Source organism: Corythoichthys intestinalis, chromosome 5 (assembly GCF_030265065.1).
Source record: "Corythoichthys intestinalis isolate RoL2023-P3 chromosome 5, ASM3026506v1, whole genome shotgun sequence".
NCBI classification, from domain to species: Eukaryota; Metazoa; Chordata; class Actinopteri; order Syngnathiformes; family Syngnathidae; genus Corythoichthys; species Corythoichthys intestinalis.
Genome location: NC_080399.1, coordinates 44,799,890 through 44,813,566, shown reverse-complemented (window position 1 = coordinate 44,813,566; position 13,677 = coordinate 44,799,890). Strand labels below are relative to the sequence as shown.

General features: G+C 38.4%; 1 protein-coding gene across 3 annotated transcripts in view; it reads left to right on the top strand.

Moving 5' to 3' along the window:
- LOC130916123 (receptor-type tyrosine-protein phosphatase zeta-like) overlaps window positions 1-13,677 on the top strand; it is a 129,785-nt gene that overhangs the window by 68,589 nt on the left and 47,519 nt on the right. For all 3 annotated transcript variants that reach the window (XM_057836580.1, XM_057836578.1, XM_057836581.1), the window contains exons 6-10: window positions 3,990-4,059; window positions 4,134-4,291; window positions 8,709-8,859; window positions 11,266-11,450; window positions 11,610-11,736. In XM_057836580.1, the coding sequence (XP_057692563.1) occupies window positions 3,990-4,059; window positions 4,134-4,291; window positions 8,709-8,859; window positions 11,266-11,450; window positions 11,610-11,736 (691 nt within the window). The remainder of the gene's footprint in view (window positions 1-3,989; window positions 4,060-4,133; window positions 4,292-8,708; window positions 8,860-11,265; window positions 11,451-11,609; window positions 11,737-13,677) is intronic.

The window sequence follows — 13,677 nt, the reverse complement described above, 5'->3', positions numbered from 1 at the left end:
TTTTTATTTATTTATTTTTATTCCATTTGTGATTAAATGCGATCTTTTGTCTTGGTTTTTACGTTGTATTGATTTAAATGTGATTCTTATGATCTTCATGTGATGTAAAGCACTTTGAATTGCCTTGTGTTGAATTGTGCTATATAAATAAATTTGCCGTGCCTTGCCTTGCCTTTGAAGCCAATTGTCCCCAATTTCTCACAAATTACTTTCCATTCAAAATACATTTAGATAGCTTATAGTTTTTATCATTTTCATTTCAACATTTAGTTTTTTTCATTTTGGTTTATCTTATTTATGTTGTTTATAGACAGTACGTACTGTATGTATTTCACAAATGTCTGTTGATGTATAGTGAATAGATTATTGATACAGAATATTTTATGAACGTATATAACATTAAATTTCACGTTAAATGCTAAACGTATCACATTATTCTGTAAAAATAATAACATTAAAGGTCAAATTTAAGATGTTAGAATGTTAAATGCAGCACAGTAGGATGTTTTCATTTTCTCAATTACATGATCATTTTTTCAATGATTCCATCCAGATCAATAGTATGAATTTGTGAAGAAAAAAAAAAAGATGTAGCCTATGGTGTTAACCATAATGTATTTGGAAAGCAACTTTTTTTTTTTTCCTTTTCAATGTGACTTCAGTGCAATTATTGTCGTGTGTCGATTGGTATACGTTGAAAAGTCGCTTCAGGGATGGGAGGAAGCAAAAAACAACAAGACCTTGTTTTGTGAACCGATTTCAGGCTAACACCACCTGACTAAAAATGTTTCATCAAAGATTCTAATCCTTCAAACATTTAAGAAAATGACTTATTTTTCTTCTTAGAAGGAGACTCGTTGAGACTTGCGGGTTTTTTTGTTTTTTTTTTTGCATTGTATTTTTGTTGTAGCATGTACTCAATGTGAGTTGAGGCAGGTTGAAGTGAGTCACAAACAGCTGGCGTCAATGAATGTCTGCTTGTGTTGGAGTTCAAATGACTTTGTTGCTTTTTGTTCAGCGCGCAGGCATGGCTTAAGGCTGTGTTGGCATGCTGCAACCAGCAGAGGCCATGTAGGAACACTACAACACAAAACGCGAGTAGCAGCCAACACAACACCACATTTTTTTTTTTTTTTTTTTTTTAAACCCTCATTTCATTGTGTTATTTTCGGAAGGACCCTATGCAGACATTGTAGCTGTCTAACAGTTTGGACCCAAATCAGGTGAACAGCGTAGAATTTACAACACATTTAACACTTTTTTTTTTTGAAAGAACAATTAACAAAAAAATGAACGAAAAAAACATGAGGAACATGCCTTATTACAAAAAGCCCAAATAACTAAAAAAAACACAGAGGGTAGATGTACTTTGGAGATACGTGGGTTGTAACTTGTTGGCATTGCTTGAGCCAAATAAATGAGGACAATGCATTTGTGTCAAATCGTCACTGATGGTGCTTCGCACTCGTACATGAAGTGAGAGGGGCAGGTCTGAAACTTTTTTTACTGACATTAGTAGATTCCTTGTTTCAACCTGCCCCCCCAAAAAATCCTACTGGCTGAGGAGGTGAAAAGAGTTTGTGGCGAGAGCTCAGCAATTCAGCACTAAATTGTTCACAGTCTGTGCACGTGTTTTCAGCACATAACTTAGGCATGGGAAGGCAAGGCAAATTTATTTATATAGCACAATTCAACACAAGGCAATTCAAAGTGCTTTACATCACATGAAGAGCATAAAAATCACATTAAAATCAATAGAACGTAAAAACAAAGACAATCGAAATAGGAAATAAAATTATACATAAAAATTGCATTTAATCACGAATAGAATAACAAAATAATAAAGTAAAAAGTAAAACAAATACTACTACTACTACTACTGCTAATAATTGAAATCAGCAATGAAGATAAACACAAGAGGAATTGAAAGCAAATAAATGACATATATAGACATTTATGGATATGCAGTGTTAAACAAAAGCGTTTTTAGCCCTGATTTAAAGGAGCTAACAGTTTGAGCATACTTCAGACCTTCAGGTAACTTGTTCCAGAGGTGAGGAGCATAATAACTAAATGCTGCCTCACCCTGCTTGGTTCTTGTTCTTGGAACATACAGGAGACCGGTTCCAGACGACCTTAGGGGTTTAGATGTTTCATAGAAATCTAACAAATCAAGCATGTATTTTGGTCCAAGGCCATTAAGTGTTTTGTAGATGAGCAGTAGTATTTTATAGTCTATCCTTTGACTCACTGGAAGCCAGTGTATCAATTTCAAAACCGGTGTAATGTGGTCCAGTTTCCTTGTATTTGTGAGGACTCTGGCAGCAGCATTCTGTACTAGCTGCAGCTTCCTGACTGATTTTTTATCAAGAACTGTAAATATACCATTGCAGTAGTCCAATCTGCTGAAAATGAATGCATGCATAAGTTTTTCCATGTCTTGTTGAGTCAGAAGCCCCTTAATTCTGGCTATATTTTTTAAGTGGTAATAAGCAGATTTAGTGACGGACTTTAGATGGCTATCAAATTTTAGGTCTGAGTCAATAATTACGCAAAGGTTTCTGACTTGATTTGTAGCTGTAAGTGACATTGTGCTAAGGTGCCTTCCCAAAAATGATCACTTCTGTCTTCTCCACATTTAACTGGAGAAAATTTTGGCACATCCATTCATTGATTTGATGAATTTACTCATACATTTACTCAGGGAGACTAAGGGACTATAATGTAGATGTAATGTAGTTTTTTGTGTCATCTGCATAGGTGTGATGGGAGATGCCATACTGTTCTATAAACTGAGCTAGGGGAAGCATATAGATGTTAAATAAGAGTGGTCCAAGAATTGACCCTTGAGGGACTCCACACTTTAAACATGTAGTATGTACTCAGAAACAAATCATGAAAATAACTCGACACAACCTTTAAATTTATCGTTGCAAGTCTGCAGTTAAAGTACATGCTGTTCGTTTAACTTCGAATTAAAGATGTTTAATAATGACTTTTTAACCGATAACTGATATCCCGATGTTGTCCAACTCCAAAAATTCAATACCGACAACAATACTGATTTATGCAGTTGTGGACTTAACATACAGTGTCTCACAAAAGTGAGTACACCCATCGCATTTCTGCAGATATTTACAGTTGGGAGAACAAGTATTTGATACACTCACACTATCAAATACTTGTTCTCCCCACTGTAAGTATATCTTTTCATGGGACAACACTGATAAAATGACACTTTGACACAATGAAAAGTCTGTGCGTACATTATATAATAGAGTTAATTTATTTTCCCCTCAAAATAACTCAAAATATAGCCATTAATATCTAAACCCCTGGCAACAAAAGTGAGTACACCCCTAAGAACCTACGTACATTCCTAAATGTCCAGATTGAGTACTGCTTGTCATTTTCCATCCAAAATGTCATGTGGCTCGTTAAAGGAGTGCTGTCAGCATTACTGCAGAGATTGAAGAGGTGGGGGGGTCAGCCTATTAGTGCTCAGACCATACGCCGCACTCTACATCAAATTGGTGTGCATGGCTGTCACCCGAGGAGGAAGCATCTTCTGAAGACTGTACACAAGAAAGCCCGCAAACAGTTTGCTGAAGACATGTCAACAAAGCACATGGATTACTGGAACCATGTCCTATGGTCTGATGAGATGGGCGGGCTTTCTTGTGTACCGTCTTTTTACCGACAGAAAACAAGTAGTAATAACATGCGTTGTATGCGAGGGCGTGTCTATGTTGACCCACTTACGGGTTACAATGGCGACGTCACGATCTAAGAATAGCATTCGTGCGGTACGCTATTAGAACCTCTTTGGGCAAATGGAAACATCTATAAATGACAGATAACCATGATGAAATGAAAGAAAAACTTTACAGTCAAACTTGCTATAACTGACTGATGAGGCGCAAAGTCACCTTCAACGCCTATAGAAAATGAATGCATTGATGATCAAGATTTTTATTGTGTGTTGACAGGCGAGCCTGGGGGAGGACAACTCTAACTTTACCACCATCATCGACGCTGTCAACAGTGTTAGCAGATACGGTAGTACGACTCCCATTCTTTATAAATTGACCAAAAACGTTATTATTATTACCAACAATACTGCTGTTGTGCAGGTAAGAGTGCCCAGGTGGCGCCCTTCTCGCCGAGAGCGCTTCTGCCTCACTCCATAGACAAATACTTCATCTACAATGGCTCGCTGACCACGCCGCCCTGCATCGAGACTGTGGAGTGGATCATTTTTAAGAATAGTGTGTACATCTCAGCTGATCAGGTGAGAGTCGATACGCTGAGCAGACTAGCTATGAGTGAAGAAGATCCAGATGCAAAGCCTCCAATAAATGAACTACGAGTGCAAAATGTCAGAAGTGTTCACACGTACAGTTGTGGTCAAAAGTTTACATACACTTGTGAAGAACATAATGTCATGGCTCTCTTGAGTTTCCAGTTATTTCTACAACTCTGACTTTTCTCCGATAGAGTGATTGGAACAGATACTTCTTTGTCACAAAAAGCATTCATGAAGTTTGGTTCTTTTACGACTTTATTATGGGTTAACAGAAAAAGTGATCAAATCTGCTGGGTCAAAAATATACATACAGCAACACGAATTAGTAATTTCTTGTGAGTGATTATTGACTTGAACAATCATTGACTTGAACAAGTCAGGAAAGTCACTTGGAGCCATTTCAAAGCAGCTGCAGGGCCCAAGAGCAACAGTGCAAACAATTGTTTGTAAGTATAAAGTGCATGGGACTGTTTTGTCACTGCCACGATCAGGAAGAAAACGCAAGCTATGACCTGCTGCTGAGAGAAAATTGGTCAGGAGGGCGAAGATTCAACCGAGAATCACCAAAAAGCAGATCTGCCAAGAATTAGAAGCTGCTGGAACACAGGTGTCAGTGTCCACAGTCAAGCGTGTTTTGCATCTCCATGGACTGAGAGGCTGCCGTGCAAGAAGGAAGCCTTTGCTCCAAAAGCGGCACCTTAAGGCTCGACTGAAGTTTGTTGCTGATCACATGGACAAAGATAAGACCTTCTAGAGGAAAGTTCTATGGTCAGACGAAACAAAAATCGAGCTGTTTGGCCACAATGCCCAGCAATATGTTTGGAGGAGAAAAGGTGAGGCCTTTAACCCCAAGTACACCATGCCTACCATCAAGCACGGTGGTGGTAGTGTTATGCTGTGGGGCTGTTTTGCTACCAATGGAACTGGTGCTTTACAGAGAGTAAATGGGATCATGAAGAAGGAGGATTACCTTCAAATTCTTCAAGATAACCTAACGTCATCAGCCCGAAGATTGGGTCTTGGGCACAGTTGGGTGTTCCAACAGGACAATGACCCCAAACACACATCAAAAGTGGTAATGGAATGGCTAAATCAGGCTAGAATTAAGGTTTTCGAATGGCCTTCCCAAAGTCCCATTGAGAACTTGTGGACAATGCTGAAGAAACAAGTCCATGTCAGAAAGCCATCAAATTTAACTGAACTGCACCAATTCTGTCAAGAGGAATGGTCAAAGATTCAACCAGAAGCTTGCCAGAAGCTTGTGGATGGCTAACAAAAGCGCCTAATTGAAGGTAAATGGCCAAGGGACATGTTACCAAATATTAGCGCTGCTGTATGTATATTTTTGACCCAGCAGATTTGATCACTTTTTTCTGTTCACCCATAATAAAGTCATAAGAGAACCAAACTTCATGAATGTTTTTTGTGACAAAGAAGTATCTGTTCCAATCACTCTATTAGAGAAAAATCAGAGTTGTAGAAATAACTGGAAACTCAAGAGAGCCATGACATTATGTTCTTCACAAGTGTATGGAAACTTTTGACCACAACTGTATTACTCAAGAAGGAAGTGTACATATTTAGGGTTGTGGAAAAAGATAAGGTTCATCTTGAGCTTTTTACTTGAATTTAAGTATTTAAAAAAAAGTTTCAAAATTAAGGAAAGGTAATGCAAAGGGTTAAAAAATAATTAGGGAAGTAAACTTAGGGCGTGTCACAGGGACCAAGTCAAATCAACATATACATATTTAGTATATTGTACCTTTCAACAGACTTCTCAACGTGTTGAAGGAAAGAAGTTTTGGCATCAGCAAATCTTTCGTCGGGTAAACTAAAGGAGTTCGATAATAATACATGTGGATTAAGGTGTTTAAAGGTGACAGCTGGAATGCTCTTTCTTCCTGTGGAGTACATTCATAATCACCTCATCATTCAACTTGAGAAAATTATGTTATAGATCTGTTATAAGAATATATTATATGTTTTGTTGTTATTATGCACTCCCTATCCTTAAGCGGGTAGGAAATGTCTGTAAGAATATGGTAGAGCCTAATAAGAGTGTGGTGAGCAATTAAACATTGTCTTACAGTGTTCAAACATACAATAAACATGTTTACTGGGCTTACTCAGGCAACTTAGATTTGTTACAGTATGTTTTACTATACTGAAAAGAAAACTGAATTACTTTTTATTATTTTATTAATGATGACCATTGCCTTACAGCATGCATGTCCAAAGTACGGCCCGGGGGGCCAAATGCGACCCGTGGACAAATTTCATCCGGCCCCCAGCCTCTGTCCTAAAATTAATAACGTCTGGCCCACACACAGACTTAATAAATTGGTCAGCAGTACTGCTACCAGCATATGAAGTAGCTTGCTTCCCCTCATTTACTCACTAAAAGGCAGCAGCACTTTAAGCAACATTATCCCGTGTGACCCTTTACTCCCAATTTTCTAAAATGGCGACAATCAACGGCCGACGCTTCAAGGATAGGTGGAAATTTCTTCTCTAAAATACGCAACAACTGTGTCTGCCTCATTTGCAAAGAGACAGTCGCTGCTTTTAATAGATCAATGTGAGGCGATATTACCAAACAAGACACGCTGACATGTACAACAAGATTACAGGGTAAATACGTAGCGATAAATTGAAGCAACTTGAAGCTAGTTTAATTTCACAGCAGCAGTATTTCGCAAGAGCCCGAGATTCAAAAGAGTATGCCACAAAGGCTAGTTGCGAGATTGTTGAAATTATTAATTTAAAAAAATAATAAAGCAAATGTGACACACAGAATGGCTTGCTAAAATTTGCTTAAATATATTGTTCTACGTAAAGGACGTCAGCCAAGGTCAGCCCTCCACATTTTTAGCACACCAAATCTGGCCCCCTTTGCAAAAAGTTTGGACACCTCTGCCTTACAGTATTTAACTACTCAACATGTTTATTGGCCTAACTCAGGCAAACCTAGATTTGTTATATCAATGTTTTACTATACTGAAAAGAAACTAGAATTAGTTTTTATTAACAAATTAACAAATACAAGATATGCAGGTTGACATCGTGCATGACATGCCTTTACTAAAAAAATAAATAAATGAAACAATTTAAGTGGATTGAGCCAATATTGATGAACATAAACATTCTAAACTTCTTGCAACTCTTGCATCGTTATTTTTCCTTCAAATGCTCCACAGCCGGCATGTCTCGGCTGGTCGGCATTACAGCTAAGGGCGGAATGGCAGGCTTTAAACAATTAAAATACAGCATGTACAGAGGTAATCTCTACTGTACATCTTGGGCGGGGAAATAAACTGCAGTCCAACATTTAATTTGTTGTTTGCTCCTGCTTTTGCTCAGCATAGGGCACCTGAAAAAAAATTTAACAAATCAATGTTATGCTACAGTGTATCACAAAGTGAGTACACCCCTCGCATTTCTGCAGATATTTAAGTAAATATTTTCATGGGACAACACTGACAAAATGACACTTTGACACAATGAAAAGTAGTCTGTGCGCAGCTTATATTATAGCGTTAATTTATTTTCCCCTCAAAATAACTCAAAATACAGCCATTAATATCTAAACCCCTGGCAACAAAAGTGAGTACACCCCTTGAAAACTACGTACATCCCTAAATGTCCAAATTGAGTACTGCTTGTCATTTTCCCTCCAAAATGTCATGTGACTCATTTCAGGAGTGCTGTCAGCATTGCTGCAGCGAATGAAGAAGTGGGGGTTCAGCCTGTTAGTGCTCAGACCATACGCCGCAATCTACATCAAATTGGTGTGCATGGCTGTCACCCCAGGAGGAAACCTCTTCTGAAGACGGTACACAAGAAAGCCCCCAAACAGCTTGCTGAAGACATGTCAACAAAGCACATGGATTACTGGAACCATGTCCTATGGTCTGATGAGACGGGCTGGCTTTCTTGTGTACCGTTTTGAGAAGAGGCTTCCTCCTGGGGTGACAGCCATCCACACCAATTTGAGTGCGGCGTATGGTCTGAACACTAATAGGCTGACCCCCCACCTCTTCAATCTCTGCAGAAATGCTGACAGCACTCCTGAAATGAGTCACATGACATTTTGGAGGGAAAATGACAAGCAGTACTCAATTTGGACATTTGGGGATGTACGTTTTTTCATAGGGGTGTGCTCACTTTTGTTGCCTGCGGTTTAGATATTAATGGCTGTATTTTGAGTTATTTTGAGGGGAAAATAAATTAACTCTACTATATAAGCTGCACACATACTACTTTTCATTGTGTCAAAGTGTCATTTTGTCAGTGTTGTCCCATGAAAAGATATACTTAAATATGTGCAGAAATGCGAGAGGGTGTACTCACTTTTGTGATACACTGTATGTCCATTGATGTCTGCTGTTTGTGTGTTGTCTAGCTGGAAGTATTCTGTGAGGTAATGACCATGCAGCAGGCGGGTTACGTGATGCTGATGGACTACCTACAGAACAACTATCGAGAACAGCAACACAATTACATGGGTCTGGTCTTCTCCTCCTACACCGGCACCGAGGAGCTCCTCACACCAGGTATGCTTTGTCCCTCTCCCACCAAAATCCCTCCTAAACAAAACATCTATCAACCAAATACAACTTCCAAGTACCATAACAGAACCTTTGTAAAACAAAAAGAACATACATAGTAAAAACAACCAAACTAGAGCCATGATCATCCAAACAGATTATCTCTGAGTTATGGACAATAACTATAATAAAACCGAAACTACAATACAAGATTACATGACATAAATGATACATACAGTATATTAACTAAAAAAAATTAAAAAAAAAACGTTGTCTAAAATGGAAACTCCAGGATACAAAGTAGAACATCTTTGACCCACATAGCACATACTATGACCCAAAATGTAACCTCCATGAACCTAATAGAACATGCATAGCATAACAGAACAAGACCAAAACAGAACATAGCTGACCTAAATTGAGCATCTTTGAACCCAAATAGAACTTCCAATGAACCCAAACAGATCCAACTGGAGTCCTAGAGGCAACGGAAAGAGAGCGGAAGTTGCGTGACAATTCAATCCGTGAACGTTTCCTGCTACTTCTGCTCAATATTTAATAATTAACATTATTGATCCACCTGACACACAAACTCACCCAATCAATTTAATTAGTGGTACCAGTAACTGGATGTGCCAGTGCATGTGGTGCAAAGTAACAAAATACAGATACTTTGTTACTGCTCTGATTTTAAGATATTTCTGTTTCACTAACGTTTTTCTTTTACTGATGACTTTTTACTTTTGCTCCATTTGAAAATAGATATTTATACTTCATACATTATTTTAATTACATTTCAATGTTTTCAGTTGTTAGTAGAGTGCTGTAATGGATTGTGCCATACTTTTTCTAGTCTCTTATAATTAGATTTATGGATAGTGTGATTAACTCTTATCAGTACTCTTAACATTGAAAAATGATCTTCATCATTGCAAATGTAGAATGAGAGTCAGTCCTGCATCACTCTTCCCTCTGGTGGTGGAAAGTGAACATAGTCCTTACAGATGGTGGGGGAAAGTGGGCATAGTTCTTACAGATGGGTTGTCAATGCAATGTCACAGTACTCAAATCAGAGCTACTACCAGTGTTGTCAGCCGCGCAGAAGTAACGCGTTAATATAATTTGAGTACTTTCTTTCAGTAACGAGCAACCTAACGCATTCATTTTTCCAAACCAGTAATCTGATTAAAGTTAGTTTCCTTTGTGTCTGTGCGTTACTATTTTGTTATTGCCTCATAATGTATGTAGAATGAAGAATATTTTAGTCATGTACGAAGAGCATTTCGAATAGAAAATGTTAGAAAGATTCCCATCTTCTCACTACGTGTTCGTTTTCATGGTAACCGCTCATAGATACTTCCTGTTTTGGTCTCGCGTCACACGCGCTAAGTGTTTTGGGACTGAGAAAGGCGTGAGGAACGCGGTGCACATTCAAGCCGAGTGCAGCCACCTGTTGAGATGTGCGAGGGAATGTTGATCTGTGTGCGTCCATGAATGAACGTGAGTTTTATTCCCTCATTCTGGAGGGTTCCAGCAATAGTTTGTAACTGCTACATGTACGGCCGTTTCGTATCTTTGCCATTTCAATGGCGGGTAGTCATTGTTCCAAGTTGGCAAGCATTTTTTACATTATATTCGTATTGCACATTGCGCAAGTGACATGTTCATTCAGCATCGTTGGGATATTTTGTAAGTCTGAGTCTAAAGTGCTTAGTTGCTGACACGTTTTGTGGCCAAATAGACCGCGTGTGTGTACGGCGTATTTCCGGGTTGTGTGCGCGCATGCGCGCCCGCCCCAACCTTTGTGTTTATTGCACTGTGCAATTCATTTGTGCGTTGTTGATTATTGTGCAGTCAATTTGCAATGTTTTACATTTGCACTGATATGCTGTTAACTCTAAACCCAAACCCAAAGTTCAGAATTTTTTACATTAGACCTAATATTCGAGTTTGCGGGGGTTTAATTAGTCAGTGGAGTTGATTTTAGAAAAAACACATGCAGTTTTTAAGTTATTTGTTTGTTTCAGGGCTCCGGAGTGGCTAAGCTAGCATGATTCAATGGTGGTTGAAATCAACTCCATTGAGTAATTAAACCTCCGCTAAGTCGAAGATTAAGCCTTATGTGATAAATACTGATCTTCCCCTTTAAATTCAATTGCCGGAAAGTCAGTTACATGTGATGACATTTTTCTGTTGTCATTCTTATGTTGAGGCAGCAAAGCGAGCAAAATTGGTGACAAGTAACCGATAAATTACTTTTAAAGTAACTTAGTTACTTTGATAATAAAGTAATCAGTAAAGTAGATTACTTTTTTGAGGAATAATCAGTAATCAAATTTTTTTCAAGTAATCTGGGACAACACTGGTGTACTACCTAAAACAAAAAATATGATTATGGATGTTTTCTGTCAGTTTGCAGCTCAGAGCCGGAGAACATGGAGGCGACGGCCTACAACCTGAGCAGCCTCCTGGTGACTTGGGAGCGTCCACGGGCCGTCTATGACTCCACCATCGAGAAGTACTTGGTCAGCTACAAGATGGCTGACGCAGAGGATGCGACACCCTCAAAGTACCTGACAGATGGAGATCAAGATGTGGTAAGATCCACGAGGTGGAACGAATCCAAAAAAGTATGTAATTATGAGTTGAAGTAGCCAATATTGAATTTTGAATTATTCCATCTTGGTGGAGCATGGCAGCAAAGTTGGACCATGATTGTGGAATTGACTGATTGTTAATTTTTCGCCTTTCTCCAGGGTGCCATCCTTGATGACCTGATGGCCAACTACAGCTACGTGATCCAGGTGGTAGCGGTGTGTACCAATGGCCTTTACGGACGTACCAGCAATGCCCTGACATTCACCATGCCCATCGAAGTCCCTGGTAAGAGCAGGCTTAGCGTAGTAGGGCTCGCAACGTGAGACATAAACTCACTTGATTTACCAAATGGACAATTAAGAGAGGAAAAGAGACTGTCACCATCTAAAAGTGACACTCTTACATTCATTTTATATTGAGCACGGTGTTGTCTTGACTAGTGAGTTGAATTTGTTCTGTGCGACCAAGCTTGAAACTCAATTTATCTGTTCAACAAATCAGTTTTCCTCATTAAAATGTCAATAATCTATTACAAACCTCCTAAAACTCCACAATGGGCTTCATGTACGAGAAAAGGCAGGACCTTTGAGGCTAAGCAAAAAAATTGAAAATATTGGAAAATGAGTTGAGGCCCTTTTTAAATAAAACAAATATCGATGGTGCAAAGCAACAAATACAGATATATCCTTTTTGTGGTGGAAAGAGGGGGTTCTGCTGCATCTAAAAGATTGACATATATACATTTTTTTAATGTTAAATATTTTTTTAAATGTTGGATACATCATATATTTTGCACTGCAGCAATGATAATTCAACTCACCATGTTGTGGAAAATTAGATAAAATGCCTTTAAATGATTAAACTGCTAGCTGCTGCTAAATGTGGGTACTGTATACACAAGTCAAGACACCACTGTGATTTCTGAAGTGTTTCAATGCTCCTTGACATTCATCATACATGTTAAATGCTCCTTGTCACTCAATGAACGTTTTTTTTTTTTTTTTTTAAATAGTTTTTCATTCCTCTACCCCACTTGTCTTCTTTTTGGTTCTTCAGCCACTTCACTTAATTTAAGACACTTATTGTTGTTCTTGTCGCCATCTTTTTTCTTGTGCTTCTCCAATGTCGGCCTTTAGCTCATTGTGTAGTATACTCATACTTTGTATTTATTCCACATTAAATTAAAACAATGTCATAAACACTTAAATGCACCTTATTGGACAATGATTTCACACTCCAGACCAGTATATGGCAGCATATGATTGATTACACACAGACCATTTAAATGTGATATGTACCCATACATTGCTATTTTGCTCTCATCACTCAGTAACCATTCATTCCACAGCGAAATATGTTAGCAAGTTAATAAAAAAAAAATTTAAAAAATCAAAAAAAATATGTGTCAATAAATTCCAGAGTATTACCATTACTAATACTAATACCAACGCTAATACCAGTATTAGCAATAATAATTCTTAAGTTTGTAAACAATTATATCATTTAATTGGGGGGGGGCATATTATAGACGAGTATAAAAGAAAATCAGCTTCATTGACCATGACATTAACAATCACCCGACCAACACATAAGAAAACAGAAAACTTATTTACACAAAATGACGAGACAATGAACACCACCTAGGGAACTGTAGAGGCAATGGGAAGCTAATTGGAGGGTGGCACAAGGATCAGGGACACAAAAGGTGAAATAAATGGGCAATCACAAGGACAATTTAGAAACAAGAAGCACAGGATATCAAACAAGGGCCAGGGGAAAAAAGCAGTAAAACAAAAGACAAATCTTAACAATCCCTTTATAATTGCCCAAATGTACATGCCCCTTTTGTGCCGTCACTAACACCCTGTCCAACGAGGGTACATTGCAAATGCATGCACTCTGCTACACTTAAACTTAGAAGTGTGAATCTTGCATTGCCTGGTGATTTGATTCAACTCCAGAGCATTGACGCCACCATTGGTTTAAGCACACTGCAGGTATTTTTTCTTTTATTTTGAATATCCAAATTTGCCATTTCCCCCCATTGATAAATTTGTAAAACCTCATCCCATGCCTGACAAAGCAGTTTCATCCGCAAGATGCAACAGGTAAGCGCCAAGCTAAGCCCCCTTCTGCCCACTGTGTGCCTCCGCTGCATTTGTAGAATACTCATTTTTTTCGCTTTTTAAATTTTTTTTATGCCTCCATGGTGTCAGGTGGGCATTC